General features: G+C 36.5%; 1 protein-coding gene across 1 annotated transcript in view; it reads right to left on the reverse strand.

The window, feature by feature from the left end:
* The window catches only part of LOC141440152 (ADAMTS-like protein 1), a 245,715-nt gene that overhangs the window by 96,317 nt on the left and 126,399 nt on the right, over positions 1-22,999 (reverse strand). Inside the window, exons 3-4 of the mRNA XM_074104615.1 lie at positions 21,383-21,478; positions 2,151-2,294 (exon numbers count right to left, since the gene is read on the reverse strand). Of these exons, the coding sequence (XP_073960716.1) occupies positions 2,151-2,294; positions 21,383-21,478 (240 nt within the window). The remainder of the gene's footprint in view (positions 1-2,150; positions 2,295-21,382; positions 21,479-22,999) is intronic.

Raw genomic sequence — 22,999 nt, forward strand, 5'->3', positions numbered from 1 at the left:
TTAACCGTTAGGTTAAATTAGGTAAGGTAAAGGCTCGGTCGGATCCACCATTGGGTCGCGACCAGTAGTTTGGTAAACCCTGGCCTATTCTATTAGATTATGCTGGACAAATAGGCCTCCCTTCTTGACCTCCAAAACTCCCAATCTGACACATTGTCTGGCCGTCCTTTGCATACGCGTCCAAAATCCCGCCAACTCTTTCTTGGTTCAACTCGTCGTTGGCCGCTGTCTGGCACCTAACCTACCAAGTGAATGAGTGAGCCCAACTCTGTGAGTGTATGCGACAGAACGTGTCCAGCCCAGTCCGATTTTAGCTTAGCAGTATTTTTGCTTACGTTGGCTAGCCTTAAATATTCTAAGGTTGGCTAAGATTGTTTTTGAACACATCACGGTTTAGAATTAGAATTAGAATTTATTTATTTGTCAAAACATAGGTTTATACAGGTTTTAGGTTTACATTAATTTGTTTCACTATGCTTTGCCTAGCGGCGTACAAATTAGCGTGCAATAGGTATAGCATGCAGCATGCTCACTTATCACAATAAATACAATGTCAAAGTTACAAAAACAAAGAATTACAATTTCTATATCAAAATTAAATTCCATTATAATTATATTTGTTATTAGTTTATGTCAGTCAAGTATTCATTTATCGAATAATAAGTGTGTTTTGGATTTGTATTGCTGTTTGGAAAACCTTAGTCTTGGTCTTTTGATTTTCAGTCAGAGAATATGATTTTGTTGCAAGCATATTCTTCAAGCTCTGTTTTACCGAAATAATCCTGATTGTTTTTTTTTACATAAAACTGACCTGATGTAAAGTGCAGATGAGGGCAAAAGTGAGGGTGAGTGGTTTAGTAGCAGCCTATTCACTCTAGCCTTTTAAATCAAGTTTTTTAAGTACCGATCAATGTTTTCAGTTTAGAATGGCTTCAAGTGTTCAACGGAACCAATTATCGCGGAGCCGGCAACAGTTTGTTTGAGGCCGTTACGGAATGTTTGTCTGTCTCGCTCTACTGTCTGTACTATCTTAGTTAATGCTCGTTTTAAGTTCGAGTTTATGTGCTTTCAAGTCTGGTATAAGTGAAAGGGTTTAAAAGGGAGCAACAAAATTTGCCTTTTCATTAAATTATTTTTCACTGCGTCTTAATATTAGTACAATCTTAAGGCGAGCCACGGAAGCGTATTTTTTTGAGTTATGAGTCGCGTATTTTCGATCGCATCTGATTGAGTCTGTATGAGGCACAAACTGGACTGCATAAAACTGTATGTTGGAATTAGCCTGAATGGCTTCGAGAAAAGTATGGTACGGCCGTGCCTTTGTTTTTATTTTGCTCGACTTGGCGGGGGCACTGCCGTGCCCCCAGATAAAATCGAATGCAGCAGAAATAACGTGACCGAAAATAATACGCGACTCACAACTCAAAGAATTCTGGCTTCACCCTTGCACTCATTTGCAGATTTATAATTATCATTTGAGTGTACTCGTATCCACGCGGGCCCACTGCGGATTGGGAACTTCACACGCACCATTGAATTGCTTCGCAGATTTGTGCAGGTTTCCTCACGATGTTTTCCTTCACCGCAAAGCTCGTGGTAAATTCCAAATGTAATTCCGCACATGCCCAAGCCCTCTTGTTCTGAGAGGAGGCCTGTGCCCAGCGGTGGGACGTATAGAGGCTGGGATGATGATGATGATACTCGTATTAGAGTCATGTTAGCATTAATCTCAATTGCATGTTACTTTAACTTGTTTCTTTTACGCAGTAAATAAAGATCGTCTTAAATATTGGCTCATAAATAAATACTTACAAGCTTATTCTGTCTCAAATGCGTATGACGAAAATCTCAATGGCATGTTTGACAATTTTGTAATAAGGTAAACGTACGATTGCTCGACACTGTCCCAATAGTTGGCATATTTAATGTTATGTCATTAGTAATAGAGGTAACAGCAGGGTGTCATCTATTGGGCATTAGCGTGTCGGGCGATCGGACGTTTACCTTAGTAAATCTTGTTGTCATGAATTTTAAATACGCTTTTGCTTTTTATAGACACTTATACGTACGCTTTTCCGGCTATTGAGGACTTGCTAAATAAATCCTCTAGTCGAAATCTCACTTAAGGACATAAATGACATAAATCTCACCTGCATGTTGCATATCTTATATCTCACTGGCTCGCCGCGGCAGCCCGCAGGGGAGGAACAAGTGCGGAGCTGCCTCGACACCCCCCCGTCACATGTCCGAGAACAGAGGGACCACTCGCTCCACTGGGACCAGCCACCACGCTCCTGTGTCCAAAGAGGAATACTTTAGTTTAGAAGATAGAGAAGAGAATAAAAAAGAGTACACATGTGGTGATAATGTTTTCCTATCGTGTTTTGTCGGAAAAGTTTGTATTTATCTTGCTGTCTCAACTACCTTACTGAAGTTTACTGAAACTAATTGAGAAAGCAATATAAATACGCACTTCCACATATATAAGGTAAACGTCCGAGTGCTCGACACGCTAATGCCCAATAGACGACACCCTGCTGTCACCTCTATTATAATGACACAAGATTGAAGATGACAACTATTGGGACAGTGACCAGCACTCGTATGTTTACCTTATTATGGAAAAACATTATTCACTAGATCTATAAAGAATTATGTAGGATTAGCTGACTATGAATATGTTACACAAGTCTGCGCAAATTAAAAATGAAATTAAAGCTTGTGTTCGAAAGAGTATAATTAAGGGGCTGTTTCACCATCCATTGATTAGCGTTAACCGACGGTTAAATGTGATGCCGTCTCCGTCTATTCGAACAAAACAAATAGAGACGGCATCACACCTAACCGCCAGTTAACACTAATCAATGGATGGTGAAACAGCCCCTAAATCTTAACTATCGTAACTTATATTAAGTATAAATGTGAATATAAGTTTGTTTGTTTGAAAAGCTTTCCCACTTAAGTGTTCAATGGATCATGACAGATTTTGGTATGAAGCCAGTTTCGTTCCTACCAAGAAGACATAGAAGACATTTCATAGTTTTAGGGGCTGTTTCACCATCCATTGATTAGTGTTAACTGGCGGTTAGGTGTGATGCCGTCTCTATTTGTTTTGTTCGAATAGACGGAGATGGCATCACATTTAACCGTCGGTTTACGCTAATCAATGGATGGTGAAACAGCCCCTTAACCCGGAATAGCGGCACTAAAGTAATTTTTCACAGACGAAGTAGCGGATAACAACTGTTATAATATTATTATTATTATTTGTACAATTTTTGTTGTAACTGTTCTAAATGTCATAATTAAGGTTCATTTAATTAAGGGGCTGTTTCACCATCCATTTATTAGTGTTAACTGACGGTTAATAGGTGATGCCATCTCCGTCTATTCGAACAAAACAAATAGAGACGGCATCATATTTAACCGTCAGTTAACATTAATAAATGGATGCTGAAACAGGCTCTAAATGTGTAATAATTATATTATTTGCTTTTAAATTAATCCTTCATAGGTAAAGAAGATAGGAGTAGAAGATAGGGCCTTCTTTTTGTGTAACCTTTTTGTTTAAAAAAGAGTAAATACAAACAAACAATATCTAAAACTATGATTAGTATTGCAGTAGCCTGAAATCCATGCCTGAAATAAACTATTAATGAATAAGTGTAGCGTGAGGTCTCCGAAATGTCAAATTTCATAGTTTTTGGGTGAGCTACGCGGGTTTATTTATAGTTAGAATAATTTTGTGAATATTTTGCATTACCTGAAATTAATTATGGCAATTATGCGTTCCGGGGCAATTAATGTCTGTGTTTTGAGACAGTTTTGTATTTCGGAAACTTTTGTCCTCCCTTTTTTTCCGAACAAAACGCAACACTGTTGTGGTCGCTCGTTATTTTCATGGTAAGGTTTTAAGGTGTATTAAATATGATTTTAATCTAAACTTTGTTTTCACGCCCGTAATAACAGATTATGAAAGCCACACTTAAAAACCTCACGCAACAGTGGCACTATCTAGAGACACTATCTAGACAAAAAACGATAGCCCTCATTGTACAGGATTGTTATAAACCAAAACACAAAAGTAACCTAACCTATAGAGTTTTTAGAATATGACCACTTTTTAATTTACGGTATCGGCGAGAAAAAAATTATGACTAAATATTATGACAAATTACCTAGGTACATTATATGACTTCCAAAAATTATGCGACTAAATAAATACACCTTATACCCCCCTTTGAAAATACCATCAAAACCTTTCAAGTACATCAAAACAATTTCCCACCTCTACTTCCAGCGAGCGACAAACGACAAGGTGTAAGGAACACGAACCGCAGGCGTTAATGAAACATCAATCAAAATGGCGGCGCAATTTGCCGGGAAAACATTTCGGGTCACATTGGAAGGTGGTTTGAAATTCGTGGAGAAACCTTGATAAAATTATATAAGTATTTTATACTTAAAGCAATAATTATAAAGCATTGTAGCACAGCACAATTTGAGCTTTGAAAAAACATGGAGGGACGACAATGTCGGAATATAGTTACTTTTTATTACCTTTTAACTATTTTAATTTTCTAATTTAAGACTTTTGAATCAGGTCAATCATCATCATCATCATCTCAGCCGTAGGACGTCCACTGTTGGACATAGGCCTCCCCCACAGACCTCCAGTTACTTCGGTTGGTAGCGGCCTGCATCCACCGTAAACCTGCGGTTTATCAAGTCAATATCTTGACCTAATTTTATGAACAGGCTTATTAACTGCACTTAAAAGTAGTAAGTGATTATTATAACCAGCAATTTAATGGAAGTTTATCTTAGTTTTCGTGATTGAATTTGCCTTAAATTGAAAAGGAATGTAAATACCGGAAGCAAATGCATTAACACAATAGAAAACTAAAAGTAGTGTCAAAAGGGTTTATGTTCAACATGTTCTTTAACATTGATACAAACTGAAATTGTAAAAAAATATTTTCAATAACTTTTGCTAGGAATATTTTGAAATTCTTGATCCATTTCTTTAACTATTTTGTTTGAGCTATATTTAAATTTGAAGAACCTTTCAAATATGCTTTCGTTCAAAGCAAAATATTAATAAATCGTCGATCAAACCATTTCCGTTCATTGTCGTACTACTTGGTTGAGTGGACCATAATTTAATAAGAGAATATTACAAATAGATATATCAAGTATTCTATGTACAAATACATATTCGTAATATATAAGAGAACTGTCTTCAGCTAACAGAAAGTGACATAGTGTACGACGTTCACTATAATACTCGTAATACTTACATTTAATATTATTGTGAAAAGCAGTGTTCCTTTGATACCTTTGATTCCGTTGATACAGCTCATTTAATAGGAATTTATTTACAAAACTAGATTTTCTACGAAAATGAAGCTAATTACTATTTTTTTGCAAAATAGAGATAAAGTAGATGATTTTACTTTACTCTGTTAAATTATATTAAAAACGCAAAAAGAGGGGTGTTATAAGTTTGACCGCTATGTGTGTCTGTCTGTGGCACCGTTGCTGTTAAACGGGTGAACCTACTTGAATGCGGTTTTCTTTATTTGAAAGCAGGTTTTCTAACAATGGTTCTTAGTTATGTTTTCTCAAAATCAGTTTAGCCGTTTTGGAGATAATTTACTTTGAAGTGACAAAGTCAGGGGTTTTATAACTTTTTGTTGGTTAGGTTATAGGATTAGTAATACGATACGATAAAATTACCTTAACATAGTACAAAAGTTTTGATTCTATTTAGATTGCCATTATCGGTTGGGGTAGATCTCAATACTTTCTTAAAAGGCCAGTAATGGACCGGTGACTCTCCTTGAGTTGGGTCTTTGAGTTGGTACTCATGGGCAGCAGTGATCATTTCCCATCAGATGACCCACTTGCTCGTTTTCCTCCCAAGAAATATTGCTAGAAAATCTGTTTTCAAATAAAAAAACGCATTCAAATCGGTCCACCCGTTTAAAAGCTACGGTGCCACAGACAGACACACATAGCGGTCAAACTTATAACACCCCTCTTTTTGCGTGTGGGGTAAAAGAAAGAATTAAATTTAAAATATTCAAAGCGAACAAACAGATGTATACATTCAAAGGTACGTGATAAATAAAAAAAGGTGTACAGTTTCTGTGAAATTTAGTTGAAAGCGAATATTCAGGGGCGGGATATTTTAATCCATTCGATAGTGTTCCGATTTTGTAGCGAAACCTTTTATCGAATTTTCCAGTTCGCGAGATCCATTCGCGTGTGAGGGTGCAACATACGGATGGGGACTTGCGCCAATGGATATACCTAGTTATACTTTTTACCCAGCTGCTTGAAGGAGGGTTATGTTATCGACGTATACCTTTACTTACCCGAATTTCATTTGCCCGAATTTCACAGGCCATACCTACCAATGTTTTCCATAAAATATATAGAAGGGAGCGAGAAGTTAGCATACTCTTCGCTAGTCATACCTTAATTATTGTCCGAATCATCGTTTGTCATATTTTTTTTCCCACTGAAACCTTACAGTTTTCTGAATTTTTTAAATGGTCATCCTATAGAAAACTATAGATTAGGCTAGGTTTGTTTTATAACAATTCTGAACAATTATTGGATTCAGAGAAAAAAATATTATGACAAACAAACGTTCTGACAAACATTACATTCGGACTTTCAATTAGTATGGGAGCCGATATGAACCCATATCAACTCTGAAGAAAATACTATTTCAGAAGTAAGTAAATTACTTTATGGAAAATGTAAATTATGGAAAACGATACTTTATGGCATATGAAAGTTGGGCAAACGATAGAGAACCATTTTTTGAACGTATGTATGAACAGTTAGCAGCAGAAGTGGATGAGCGGTTACGATGCTAAAAATGATTCACACAAGACTCTACTGCCAAGGTAATAAGAGTGTTTAGATCATTTTGAGCACCAGAAATGCTCATCTACTTCTGCTGGTGACTGTACGTCCATTTATTTGGTCCTTTCTGTAGTCATTACATTTGCAATAACTGCAGTAGTGACATAGAATATAATTATATTGTAATGTTTTAAAATATATTTGGAGAGGGATACAGAATCATTATTTTTTAATTGTAACAATAAGGGTATTAAAATAAATTATAGCTAATAGGTACTGAACCCACTCCATGTATATTAAACAAATATGAAACACAAAAAAGTATGAAACAAAAAAAAATACAAAAGTCACAAAAGCCCGAGTGCAAAAAAAAACCTAAATACAGAAACTAACATGGAAAACTAAGTCTAGTGATCTAAAACTCTGTTATGTAACTTAAGCTTCAATAATCAGGATCCTGTACTAGGATTTTTTGAGCTGGTCACGATTTTGTGACTTGCAAAGGAATCAAAACCAATGGGGTGCTTGTCACTGACCAAGAGTCATGAAATTTGCTAAAAACTATGTAAAGTGCAAGCAAAGGAAAATTCAAAAACCGTGGCTTTCTATAATTTATAAAACACTAGCTTTAACCCGCAGTTTCGCCCGCATTAGAAATAGCTTAATGCCGTCTTAACTGATGTATATCATGCACGTGCAATTTATGAACAATGCAACGACAACAGTTTACATAAACGATTCTTGTTACCATGGCAACGCAATCGACATCTGCTTATTTTTGCAGGTGGTAGGACCTTGTGCAAGGTCCGCCCGGATTGCTACCACCATCTTGCTCGCTAATCCTGCCGTGAAGCACACTCGTGTTTCGGCGTGGAGAGTAAGACAGCCGGTGAAATTACTGGCACATGAGGTATCCATCTTAGGCATCTAGGTTGGCAACGCATCTGCAATACCCCTGGTGTTGCAGATGTTTATGGGTGGTGGTGATCTCTTACCATCAGGAGACCCACTTAGTCGTTTGCCATCCAGTCAAATAAAAAATAAAAATAAAACTATTTAGGTACCTTACGGCACTAGATTGGCGGTTTGGAACAAAACCCGCGGCGCATCAATCATCAATATTACTTTGACACAACTGCTGTCACGGACGTCAACAGACTATAGTGAACTGTTCACAAAACCGCGCTGTGAACTGTTTTTGTGCACCGTTTTGATGTAAGAAACATGCAGTCTAGTACATATGTCAATGGTCTTAAAGTTTGGCCTGAAAAAGTTTACGGTAACAATTTGAAAAGCCAACGTTCGCTCGCACATCTAAATATACAATTAATATTATCCTGACCGTGAAAGCTAGCATAATAATGTATTTATAATAATATATGTTAGAAGCAATTTATCTGTACAGATTTTTCCGTTATTACAAGCTTCATGCTGATGTTTGGTTTATTCCAAGCAGAAATAAACGGCAAAATGGGTTCTGTCTCTCATATGTCATGAACAGCCGCACTCAATACGCGTAATCTGTTTAAAATTGTTTCATGTACACAACTTTACATGGGCAAAAACATTCGACTTAAGGATGCCTGTCTACTGGCGGCGAGGCAGCTGAGCGGAGCTAGGGGGGTAATGCGGAGCGGAGGTTTTTTTATGGAATAGGGGGCCAACAGATCGCCTGACGGTAAGCGATTACCGTCGCCCATGGATACCTGCTATACCAGAAGAGTCACTAGTGCATTGGCGGCCTTTTGGGTAGGAGTACGCTCTTTTCTTGAAGACATATCGGTCCGGGAATACTACAGGCGATAGTTCATTCAAGACTTTAGCAGTGCGAGGCAGGAAATTTCTGGACAAACGCACAGTAAAGGACTGCCAACCATCTAAATGGTGAGATAGAAGTGTTGTCGCGTAGGGCGGTGGCGGAAGGATGCGGCAGGGATCATCTTCGCAGCGCTAAGGAGTCAGGTCGATCAGAAATTCGTGCGGACTGTTTCCATCCGCCGAGTTTCCCCGCTTCTCTGCTCACGCTCGTTTCTCCGCCCTGCTTCCCCGTTCCTCTTCCTCGCTCCGCTTCCTGGTTTTGTACAAATTTTTAAGCTAGTTAGTCCACTGAAGAGGACCGGAAATTTTATGCAATTATATTGGTGGATTTTTATTTCACTCGCCACTCCTCTGTCTCGCTCCACTTCGGTGGACAGGCACCCTAAAGTAGGTAAAGTAAGAGTTAAGTTTTATTTGCGTTAAACATGGTGTTAACAGTTTTTAAGATAATTTTCAAACATGTAGGTAAATGTTTAGTTATGTGTAATGACCTGCAAATAAATATCTCTATAATAGGTTAATATTTAAAAGTAGGACACAAAGTGCATAAATATCTGATACGACTCTATTTCTAGGGCTGGCAGGACATGCCAGATATTTTTGCACGATTCGCTGTGGCAGATAGTAATACAGGTGACTGTAGAGTAACATAGGATTTATTTCATAATAGTTAGTACAACCAAAAAAAAGGAAATTAATCATATCAAAATTACAAGACAATGCAGTAATTTTGATGTATTTTACCTTTGTATGAGTAGGTACAACTTAGTGTTGACTGCTACCATGTAGTAAAAACGTATATACCTGCGTAAAACCTACATATATAGTGTCACAAATAATTTATTGAAAATAGCTAAATTAGCTAAAAATCTAAACTCTTATTTCGGATATCTCGAAAACGGCTTTAATAATTTGATTAAAATTTGCTATGACGGGGTTTTCGAGGGAACAATCGATATAGTTTGGTCTTATCTCTAGTAAAACGTGTTTTCGAGTTAATGCCGGGTGAAGCTTGTTTACCCAGTTACACTCGTACATTCATAATTACTATTGTTCCATCCACATCTGAAACTAACTCTCTCAAATCCATGAATTTTACAATGCATACTCGCGCTTAAAATTTATATTATGTTTACATTTTTCCCCGAATTCCTCGAGTGGGAGATTTCGGGCACGCGCGATTTTGCATACAGCCGACCGGAATATGTAATTGTTTGGGGGAAATGGGGATTTTCCATATTTCGCGGCCGCAAGTGTTTATCTGTGCCGGAGGAAATGCTTTCCGATTCGGTGTCTTGATTTTTCCTGACACACTTTCCGGTTTCATATACAGCTGGGGTTGGAATGAAACGTGTTTTATGGTTGATTTCATCATCATATCGGCCGTAGGACGTCCACTGTTGGACATAGGTGTCCCTATAGAGCTTCAGTTGCTTCGGTTGGAAGCGGTCTGCATCCACCGTGACCCAAACGCCTTAAGCTGCATTCACATTTATCTTGTGTTGTGTGGTGACGCATCAGAACGGTATCGGTTGCATAAATTTTATATGGTTGTGGCTTTACAGTCTAACACATTTGGAATCACCATCGTTTTCACCACTTCTTTCTATCACACGGCATAAGACGAGGGAAGAAAGAGATGGTGGATGATCCACCCATCTCCTATCGTTGATCTCGTTGGTGGACGTCTTACGTTGCGCTTGCCGATCCGCGGTCTCCATTCGAGAACTTTCCGACCCTAACGCCCATCTTTTCTCCGTGTTATGAGTATATGGCCTGTTCATTGACACTTCAACGAAGGTATGGATGATTAAATAATGATAAAGAGTAATGTACTACGTAAAGGAAAGAGGGCCACTGACGTAGCCAAACGAATTAGCTCGTTAAAGAGTCACTGAGCAGGCTATATTATTATAGCACGGAGAACAGATGGCCGTTGAGGTCGAAATGTGGCTCTCTAGGCAGCTGATTTTAATGCACACTGTGTATAGGTAGTGCCACCAGATTTGAGGTCACGCACACAAGAATATGTCATGTAATGACAGCGGGATTTTGACATTCACTCATTCATTTATTATTTTATTTTTATGTGCAATAAAGAGTTTACATACATACATACATTTCATTCATTCTCCTTTTTTTCAATCAGTTCTTCATGTAGCTGTGTGTGTAATCATTCACTACAACTCTCTTGGCACTACCTTTATTTCTATTGTCGCTAAACGTAATAAAAACAAAATAATACAAAATTATAACATAAAACTGCATATTATAATTTTGTTTGATTAGAAGCAAGCCTGTGTTAAAGCTAGATTTTTATAGTTAGATACGGCCGTTAAAGCGTATAATATTTTGAAATACCTACAAATTTGTACGAAGCCCTCGGCGCGCGAGTCCGACACGCTCGTAGCCAATCTTATTGTACATTTAATATAATAAGCAAACAGTTAATAGAGTGCAAGTCATTCAAGCAGAACGCGTTGAAAACAAACAATTTCACCCAAAGAAGCGGGCAATTTGTCGGAAAATGTTGTTTCACAGGCGCCCCGTGACGAAGGCGCTTCAAAAAACAATTTTATGGAAAAATAAGGCGCTAAAGATTTGTTCAGCGTGTTGTAACGAAACACATTTGCGGGTATTTTGGGAGATAACTGCAGCGCTTTGACACTTCAATCAATTCTACGCTCGCTCCATTGAACAATATAATGTGGAAAATTATTATTATTAGCCTATTCTGTCCCACTGCTATGCAAAATACTTCCACAGCTCTCTGTCCACTGTATACAAGGGCCAGTCCTTCATGAAATAGTCCAGTTCATCCCACCATCGCCGTCTAGGTCGACCAATCCCTACATGTCTGACGATAACAAGGCTGAGACGAGATGTGGATTCAACTAATGATTGGTAGGGCTGTAAAAGTAACGAAAACCTTGGTACCCGTATGTATTCGTTATTTTATTAGTATCGTTACTTATGATGCGACCATGCAGCAGAAACACCGCATCCCGTCACCGTACGGTATGAACAAACGTACTTTATACAAAGCAAAACCGAACTGTATCGTTATGTATCGTTGGTCTAGATGTGACGCATCGTAACTGTTTTTTTTATGCAGTTCGTAATGTTCTGCTGTATATTTTTAAGTGATTATTGTAATAAATCTAAACTAATATTGTAATTATAATAAGTTATTTTAATTTATAACAGTATTGTAAAGCTGGAGAGTTATTTATGAACGCCCTAACGCGCTACTCTAAAATAATTAAAGAATGACAGTTGAACCAGAACTGAGTACGACCGATACGGGGTTATACGGGTAATGAGACGTATGCGTGAGTAACGATTCGTTACTTCTGTAGTATGGCAATTGGCCACTTTCAGTGTTTAGCAGTAACACAATAGTTTACTGCTACATAAACGCATATTGCTTGTGTCAGCGACAATCGTAATGTATATATTCGAAGGTTTACTTAATAAAAGGGTTCTTGTTCTTGTTCTCTTTACGCACAACTACAGATATCGTCTTATTTACCACCACGTACCATCTCCTTATATTACATGGCGACCCTGCCACTGCGAACCAACGGAATCTAACCGCAAGAAAACCACGCAGTCAGATCAAAAGAAGAAATAATATATGAAGACATCATGAAGAAAAAGAAGAAAAAAAAAAATTTTTGTAGAAGTAAAAACTTTTAAATATTAAGAAGATTGAGAAAACTAATTCAAGACAGACTTCCAAATGTGAAGAATGAAGATCAACAAAGTAAAATACATTACTGAAGAAAGAAGAGAAAAAATAACATTAAATATGAAGAATTTATTGAATAGAAGAAATTAAGGAAATAAAAAGATAAAATAAGAAGAAGCGAATAAAATGAGATGAAGTAAGAAGAGAAAAGAATAAAGCTATATGAAAATGAAGAATGAAGAAATTGAAGTAAAAATAAATATGAAGAAATAATTTAATAAACTAAAATACTTAAAATAAGAAAGATAAAATAAAATCCGTAAGAAGAAAGAAAAACGAAGAAAGAAGAGGTGTCCAGGGTTATCCCGGCCCAATCAAGAGGTGTCCAGGGAAATCCCGGCCCATGTTCCGGGGAGTCCAGGGTTAGCCCGGCCCATGAACGCGAACACCAACAGTCCTCGTGCCATGCGGAGCAGCATCGAGTCACGTGCCGCGCCGTGCCGCCCCGCTGCACCGTGCGTGATGCCTGACGCTGACCCCGATGCCAGCCGCCGCGCCAGCAGCCAAGATGCGGCGTGCTACCAGCACGAGCGACGCTGTTGCCGTTTATGGCGAAAGGTTTTTTTTTATTGGTCTTATTTTCTAGTTATTTTAATAAATAGTAGTACCTATAGTTTGTTAACTAGTATGAAATATATTAACTAGCTCAATTAATAACAATTCAAATTAACTAAAATAATAATAAAAAGAAACAAATTTAGAAATTACACTATTTACAATTTAATTGTAATGATTCATACTTTAACTAGTATCAAGACTGATCACCTCGAAACCAGGCGAGAGTAAAAATTATTACAGTTATTAAAAGATAATTTAAAGTTTTAACTTTTTGCACATTATATTAGATGCAGTGCAATCCAATATTAACATGTTTTTAAGTACCTATATTTATTTTTACATAATTATAAATAAGGGATTGTCGCTGTACGGTAATTTCCATAGAGTTTCATCTCATTTACGGACTACTTCATGTCTATTATAATATTTGAAATTTTACTTATTTCTAGTGTCACGTTGTTTAATTAGGTCGAAACATTCAGTTTCGTAATATCGCCGTGCGAAGGTAAATGCACGTTACGGCCCGTCAGCAAAATTTTAACTAGGACGAGCGCGGGCGCATTTGTTTTTAAACATTCCAATTTAAAATGAATGAAATTTGATAACTTACTAACCAACTATTTATTTTTACTTGATAAAGTTAAAGTTTTATTTTGGTACGGTACATATTGAAACTATAGTTAGAGAACCAGTCCATAGTGATTGATCATGGTGTGAACTACCGTGTCCTCTGTGAAATCCTATTGGAGATTTTAATCTTAAACGGTATCCCGTAACTATTACAGGCACACCAAAATGGGTGACCTGATATGCCAAGGATTTTTTTTTTAAATAGGGTGACCATGCCCTTGGGTGACAATACCCATTTATATATGTTGTGTGCAAGAGACACACATTAGGAGCAGATGACTCCGAGTTATGGCATTAGTTATTAGTATATAAAATAGTACCGATACTAAAATACCAAAGAAGTATTACCTCTATTATCCATTATAAACTAATAAATTAAATAATAATAAATAGGCACATAGATATATGCCAACGATGAATAATTAAGTTATTGAGATATGGATAAAGATTTTTATTTTACAATTTTTATATTTTTTTTTTACGTCTAGATTTTTTTTCCCTAAAAATTTTACGTAACAAGTGACACTAGGATAAATACAGAAATAATTACCCAGTATTATTTTTTTCTTTTCATGTTTAAACTTAAAATAAGTAACTTATCAGAATAGCAAAGTTGGTCTCTGGTTTTATTTTTCAGGAATTTAAAAAAAAATTGTAAACAAGTAACATGCGTTTAATTTTTTTTCTGCCACCCCGGGGGTGAAGGGACTTTCGGGGGAGGTGTAGTATGGCAATTGGCCACTTTCAGTGTTTAGCAGTAACACAATAGTTTACTGCTACATAAACGCATATTGCTTGTGTCAGCGACAATCGTAATGTATATATTCGAAGGTTTACTTAATAAAAGGGTTCTTGTTCTTGTTCTCTTCACGCACAACTACAGATATCGTCTTATTTACCACCACGTACCATCTCCTTATATTACACTTCAAATGTAACGAATACATACGGTTTGCCACAGGCCTAATGATTGGCCGATCCATACACGTCTCCTCTCCGCTCCGCTCGACTCCGCCTAAGTGGAGCCGCACTCTAACTCTGTTTCTATGACAATGACATCTTACCAAGCCATATACTACGAAGTGCAAAATTCGAATTTGGAATCTTGCCGTCCCGCTGGCCATAATTCTATTTATTACGAGAGTGAGAGGGAAGGTACGATACGAACTTCGATTTCCTATTTACTTATAGCCACCCGGATTTGACAATATATTTTTAATATATTTTTACAGGTTATTTTGTAACACATTATATCTATCTATGCAAAGTCAAAGTCAGTGTCAAAATATCTTTATTCAATTTAGGCTATAAAAAGCTCTTATGATCTCAACGAGGTATATACTTACAATATTATTAAATGATATCTATGTATACATCACAGGTATTTAACACAACTTTATTTTAACGCAGTAGATTTGCTAATTGAAGTAGGGATCGCCAATGCGGATCGGAATTATTTCCAAATATCCCTGTCCGTGATAATCATTAATATTAATGTCTTCTTGACAATATAATTTGAGTTTTGTATCCGTTTCATTGGTAATATTTTTTTGAATTTTAAAAAACTTTTTGTTTTTTTTTTCCTCTTCACACCCTTTTTTTTAAAGAACCTAGTTATATTCACTGTAACTACGTCCTTACAAGCAACAGAAAGCAGACGAAGCAATTGCTCTACCTCTTCAGCCGCCCAAGATTAAACAAGCAGTGATTTATAAGAAAACGGATACATAAAAATGGGGAAAACAAACGAAATGAAAGTAAAGTTGCCGTTCTGTTTTCCTCGACAATGTTATTAGGTTATTGCGTGTTTTGGCGCAAACACGTTTTCAAGCAAACCAATATCATATCATAAAAAAACCGGCCAAGAGCGTGTCGGACACGCCCAAAATTCCCGGAACTTCAATTGTTACTACTAGATCGAATAGTTTAGGCGTGCGAAGCCGCGGGTAAACTCTAGTTGCAAATAAAACATAAGCAGAGACAGAAGAAATACCTAGAAAAGAAAAAGAAAAAGCATCTAAAAACTTGATGATATTGAAAGAAAGAAAGAAAAAAAGAAAGAAAAAGAATCTAAAAACTTGATGATCTTTATTTTTTCAAATATATATTTTTTTAAGAATTCCATAAAACCAATATTTTTTTCCGCTAAAACCGGCGCTTCGAAATAAACTACTAAACTCAGGCAACAAAAAACCGTAACCATGCTTCCATGACTCATAACGAATTAAAAACGATCATCAACACACGCAATGTATAGAATATCGTTTGCCACACCGCCAGTTGCACTTAGTTGGTTATACCCCGCAGGGCTACTACGAAACTCGAAGTTCGTGTCGTGCGGTCCCTCTGACACTTACTATTTAATACGAGAGCGAGAGGGACGGTACGATACGAACTTCGAGTTTCGTAGTAGCCCTGCTGTAACTTAGAGTAACACCTCAGTTACGTCACTTTGGCATATTTTCCCCTCATAAGCTCGCTGTACCTTCCATGCATAGACAATGATCTCATAATTTCCCCGCACTCGCGCGGCATACACTTGCGACTTTTTACGTCATTTAGTCTGGTCTTATTGCGTTTTTACGCGACTGGCCGAATGAGGATTATGTTTTTCGAGTGTATGCATGTGGATGTGTATGTCTATTTCTTTGATCTGCTCTGCAGCCTTTAGGCTTTAGCCGTTTACGGCTGAACAAATTTTAACATATATTGAGGTATCTGTGGATTTGTCATAACTGTTAGAGTGACTAGGGTAAATAATATTGTAATACAGCGTCCGCGGAAGAAAAAAATGGCAGGGAAATTGAAAAATCCATTTTATATTGTTACAATATGGTCAAATGTATCTACATCTAAATATATTTAAGCTACCATTTACAGAAAAATATCGAAAAGTATGAAATAAAATAGTAAAAAACAAAAAAACACCCGACTGCATTAAAAAACTAAAAAGCAGAATACAAGTTTAGTGGTTAACAATTCTTAAGTTACTTAACATAATTCTAGTCCACTAGACTTGTTTTCTTCTTTTTAGTTTTCTAAGGCAGTCAGGTTTTTTTTTTTTTTTAAATTTCAGAAGAACATATTTGCCTTCATCAAGATTTGTGGTCGTGCGAGCTATGATTTCAGTCAAGCTATGCATGGTAATCCCTACCGTGCCTGGTTTTAGAATACGACGGATCAACACTTCCCGTGGGTGTCGTAAAAGGCGACTGAGGAACCTAATGTAATTATGAGCTGTAGGACGTCTATTCTTGGACATAGGCCTCCACCATAAACCTCCACTCGGTTTGAAGCGGCCTGCATCCACCGTGAACCGGCGGCTTACAAATTTCTCATCATTCCAGCCTATACGTCCCAGTGCTGGGCACAGGCCTACTCTCAGAATGAGAGGGCTTGGGTCGTAGTTCCCACGCGGGCCCAGTGAGATTGGGAACTTCGCACACTCCATTGAATTGTTTCGCAGGTTTGTGCAGGTTTCCTCACGATGTTTTCCTTCACCGTAAAGCTCGTGGTTAATTCCAAATGTAATTTCGCAACATGAATTTCGAAAAACTCAGAGGTGCGAGCCGGGGTTTGAACCCACGATCCTCTGCTTGAGAGGCCATAGGTCAAACCACTAGGCCACCACGGCTTCCTTATACTTATTATTATTAATAAAGATTTTCTTAATTATTAAAGCAGAGTAAAACATGTATTTATAAAAGGATTCATATCAACACGCTATAGCCACATAAACTGCCTGAAAATTAGACTTAATAGTCCTACACTTTCGGAAACAGAAAAAACAAACCTTAGTAGGTACCGCGTTTAACCGCTGTAAGTTATTTACTGTGTGTTTTGTAAACATGACAAACAACGCAATGAACAAGGTTAAGTTAATATTGTATCAGCAAAAGCTTTTAAAGCAGCATTATAAAAGAAGTAATATCAAGTTATCATTAATATTTATTTTATACTTGTTTTATAATTATAGAGTAATGCATGAACAATAAAAGGTAGTGAACTATTGTTTCCACTGTTTCTATTTTATTTCCTCGCCATCGAAGTGATAAACAGAGTGTAAAACTCGAGCATTAAACCCATTTTCCCCGCGACGTGTCTATCCACCCTCGCCGTATCGACTCGGGTGGCTATATGAACGTCTCGGGTAAAATGGCTCGTTTTATGCTCTTGTTGTACTCATACTCTTTTATTGGTAATATCATTATTACATGTCATTTTGTTAAATTATTCTAATATATTCTAAACAAAATTAATTTAATAATTTTCAGTAAATAATAGCCGTTGGCTGAAATTTAAGGAACAATGTACAATGTACTATCTCTGAAGGTATCATGTCTATAAATCTATAAAGTCTGCAATAAAGTTTTTCTGTCTGTTTTTCCCTTTTTTATAGTCAGTCGCTGGTGCGTCGTACGTTCGTTTGTGCAACATACAAACATTAGCATACTACGCTCGCACCCTCGCCATTGTCGTTTCTTCTCATTGTATTATGGCATTGTGAAACTTTGCCATTCAATGTTTATTATTAGGATCCCGTTGTTAAAGGAAAAGCGTCTTGTTTTAGTTGAAATGTATACTTTCCGGTTTGTTACAAAGGTTGATGAGTTTTTTAATTATGTCAAATCTCCATATCATTTTTATGTTTAAAGTTACATGATACTCAAGTAGTAGTTAATAAGATATATATTACGTAATACATAACAATCCTAAACATATTATTCGAACATCAGATTAGATGGATTATTAACTGTTGAGGTGCCTAAACTTTTAATAAAAAAAAAATGAAAATGTCTATTATAACACCAGGATAATTACAATCAATCATTAAATACAGTGGATCCCAAACTAGGCTGAGCTTGAGCCTGTATCTTGGGACCCGGAGTTGACATATTGTCAATAAAGATAATTACTGTTCTAATGCACAATAAACAAAACCTACATAATACAAAACCAAAATGTAAAGATCGGAAATGAATTATAATAATTATTATTTTCTGAGTTATCAAGAAAACATAATTATCAATAAATGTAACTTTATTTTGATGTTCACCCAAAACTTCACAGTTAAGTGGATTATGGGAAGCTACCATCATGCCTATTAAGTTTGATTGCTTTCCTGTAATATAACTATAACTATCATTATACCGGTATTTTTGGATATGACCGGACACGTAACTGCTAACTGGGTAACCAGGTTAATAGAACTGTCCATTCGTAAATAAAATAAGTGTTTTGACTGAACCCAGCTATTACAGTCGGAACTTTTCAAATTTTTCCTTCTACACAATAATTAATGTTTCTGACTTTGCTCTCGAATTACTGCGAGTGGGGGGAGGATCTTTTTGTTCCCTTCTCTGAGTTTAATCGGTTTCGTTTGTACTCACTAATATTGTTAATGAGGAAGTTTGTTTGTGACGTCTGATTTCACAAATTGCTGTTTTCTCTTTGGAAAAACATCTCGAAATAACTTCCTTGGCTTTGAACAAGTTTATCATGGTGAATTAGAGTTATTTTTATCGTTACGGAGTTTTTAGCAACGAATATTTAGTCAACAAGCTTGTGTTTGTTTTTCAATAGCCCAAAAGGAGGGGTATTAAATAATTATAAATACCCGTAAAATGTGTAGCAAAGGGCGTATATGATAGGAAACAAACTCGCAGGAGTGTCACCTAATGGAAAACGATCACCGCGCTGCCCATGGTCACGCTTAACATAAGTTTAGCAGTGGATGCGTTTACATCTATTATATACATATTTGTTTACATCATTCAACCGAGGAGATTTCAAGATTTTTTGTCAACTGTGCTTGTGTGGACTAATTACTTGTATTGCCGTCCAAACTAGGTACATATCCGTACCAAGTTTTAAGTCGATGCCATTAATCGTTGCAAAGTTCCCTCCTTGCACAGACAATCCTGGTCAAATCACCAAAACGACACTACCAAATTATTGTTTTGTCATCGACTTACAGTAGTATGCCAAATTTTAGCTCAGTTGGATACCAGGAAGTGGTCAAAAATAGTTTGAAGATTTTGAAACCACAATACACATGCATGTTAAATAAAAGTTTGTAAAAACAGCAGTACGATATATCCTATCATCATTTCACCACAAGGCACTAAACAAAGGTGTTATAAGAACTGCCTGCAGCGAGCTCAAATTTACAATCGGGAACACACTCAGCTTGCACCAGGATGTTATGGTCCAAGGAAAACAATACAGCAACTATGAGCATTTAAAATAATATAAATTTTTACAAGCTTTTATTTAGTTTCACTTGTCCCGTTGCCTGTCTGTTTGTCTGTAATGAAATCTTGCAAGTTAAATTTGTCCAACTTCCAGTAGTCAGATTGACTTGAAATTTGGAATACTTATGTAAATTGCGTAATAATCTAGTAGTGACATCCTGGTAGTCCGGCCAGGATCGTCTACGCAGTACAGAACTCTTCAACGGTTAACAGCATAAACTTGAAATTTGGTATGAAAATGTAGATTGAATGACAATGCAAGGAAAGTTAACAAAAAGTACAGTCAGCATAAAAACTTGTATTAAAATGTTTTTTTTATGGTTAGCTTAGGTTATTAAATATAGCTCCATCAATACTGTCTAGGTTGAAGAAGACACTATTGTTTGGCCACTGTTCTGTAGCTTCAGTGTTCGTTACACGGATAAAAACCTAAAATAGACAACAATAACATCATTTTTAGTATTAAGTATATACATCCTACAGCCCGGGCCCATTTGTCCTTTGAGAATAAGAGAGCTTGAATTGAAATAAGTGAATTGCTGAAATATCAGAGGTGCAAACCGAGTTTTGAACTGACTCACTGCTTGTGAGGCTATATGTCAAGCTACCCCTAATTATTTTGTACCTACTTTTAGCCAAAATTTAAAATAAATATTCTATTCCGCGTTCTCTAGTGACTTAACCACTTTACACAAATGAAACAACAGACAGCATAATGTAAATTCCAACCCCTGGAGCGTCAGCGCAACTTCAATTTGTCAACTGTTACCGCCATATTTCTATTCTTCAAAACGACTTTAACTCAACACAGTAAGGCTTAATTTAGCTTTATTACGACTATGGAGTTTGATTAGAGAAACGGAATTCTGGAATTCAGTTTGGTTTGAAATTAGAATAATTGTTTAGTCATTTAGAACAGTTTTAGCGCTTTTCAGATTTCCTAAATGGCCAGTATCTTATCGTCTTGAATAGAGAAATAGTTTAGATATTTCATTCCGAGTTACAAGTCAGTTTATAGACAAAATTTGACTATAAACCTGACTGAACAAACGACAAAACTTATACACAAAAAGTCAAACATTAAATCGGTTGTATTTTATTTATAGTATAGTTAGGTCAAAAGTCGTTATATCTATTATTACACACCCGCTATATGTACTTAAGTATATTATTGTTTCCGTATCTATACTTCGTTTTTTTAACATTAGAAATAAGGTAAACAATCTTGATGAGTCTTTATTGAAAAACGTTTGAAAAAAATAGTTTACTTAGATACCAAAATAATGTAGGTCAGTGATCATAATCATATTGCTAATTTTTACATATTTGCTATGACTTATTTTTCAAAAGTGTTTCTCAATAGAAATACACACATGTCATGATCGCTTACCTCCTTTCTAATGCTAAAAAAATTAAGTATAGAGTGCGCGCGATAAGCGAAGTCGTGGGCAACATGTAGTGTACCATAATATTATTAACTAATATCACTGACCTTTCCATGATGCGTTGAGTTTTCGTGCGTCTCACTCAGATCCGGATCTTCAGTGGAAATGTCGTGGCCGTGTCTGTGAGTGCTGCCACCTGGTATCTGCAACAACAATATTCGGTTGGTTAGATATATAACGGTCTCCCTAGTCAGCCACAAAAGACGTTGTGCACAGGCAATACGCCAAAATACGTCTGTAACAGACGCATATGCCTAGGGCTAAGAGAGATCAATTTACCAGAATCGCTACTTTCTAGTAGCAAAAATTTCACTCGAATGCTTTTTTCCCACTATGTGCTTTAACATTTTTATAATCGCGGTTTTACCCTATTTTAATCGACACAGAAACATTCGTAAGCTTAGATTAAGTTTGCATCCGTGGACAGCTTCGGTCGATTAAAATTGGAAAAAAACCCGATTGTGAAAATAAACTTCAGTAAAAAAACCATAGTGGAAAAAAAACAGTAGTAAGCATTAGGGTGCTCCTTAAGTGAGCAAAAAAAAAATTTTTTTTATTATGATGCGTGTCACCCTTTTATTCTGTTATAAGGCGCAAAAAAACTAATACGTAATTTTTATTTTATTTTTAAAGCAATATTTAGGGGTCGCTACCAGCGAATGAAAAATAAAAAAGTATTTTTGAAAATTCTTTAATTAAGTTCTAAAAAAGACAAGCATACATAAATTATATAACTATTAGGGTTAAAAAAGTTGTAACTTGTGCTAATAAAGTAGTTTTCTTTGTATCAGGGTACTTTTGCCTGAAATTTTTCACAACCAAAAGAAGGAATTGTTTTTGTTCTTCGTCTGTGGTAATTAGTTTATTAAATTCTTCAATCAATGCTACGCCGCGTTCCGCAATGTCGTTCACCAATCTCATAGAACGTACAATTTCTCTGGAAGCTTTGTAGTCTTCATCTTCTTCCCAAAGAAGAGGTTCTTTTTGCAAAAATGCAGACGGAATTCCCAGGATTCTAAAAAATTTAAGGTGTTGCTGGTCACGAAATCCTCAATATTTTTTTCTTCGATGTGACTTAGATCCAAGGTGATTCGCTTTGGGCTATAGTCTGGACCTTCCTCATTCAGTGCAATCACCATTTTTTGCTTGCTTTCAAGAGAAACTTCGTCGTCAAAAAAAATAAGCGCAACGAGTTCTTCGGACACATACCACAAATGCACCAGGTACTTCGTTAGAGCTTTTTTGGATATAGCGTTGTTTATATTTTCAAAATTTCTTAAGACTTTTTAACAGCCACAAGCCATTCCTTGGTGCTGAAGTTGCCACACCACTACCCTTGCCTTGGAAGCAGCATCTTACAAAAATCGTAACGACGAAAACGCAAATTTCAGTAATGGCTTTAAGTTCTTTTTTGTCAGTTTAAACTGGTCTCTGAACATAAAAAGCTTAAGGCATTAAATTGCTTTTGACATCCATCGTGCGCGATGAAGACCTGCTGGAGCTCTGAATGATATCCCTTTATTAGGCACAGCTCCTAAAAATATTATTGTAAGTGTCAATAGTTCCATGTAATCGACACGTGGCTGATAATCATTTAGCTATTTTTCAGCAAAAGAAATGGTGCTGCTTGCTATATTTTCTACGCATCTTAAAGACCTGACGGT

Source organism: Choristoneura fumiferana, chromosome 22 (genome assembly GCF_025370935.1).
Source record: "Choristoneura fumiferana chromosome 22, NRCan_CFum_1, whole genome shotgun sequence".
NCBI lineage: Eukaryota > Metazoa > Arthropoda > Insecta > Lepidoptera > Tortricidae > Choristoneura > Choristoneura fumiferana.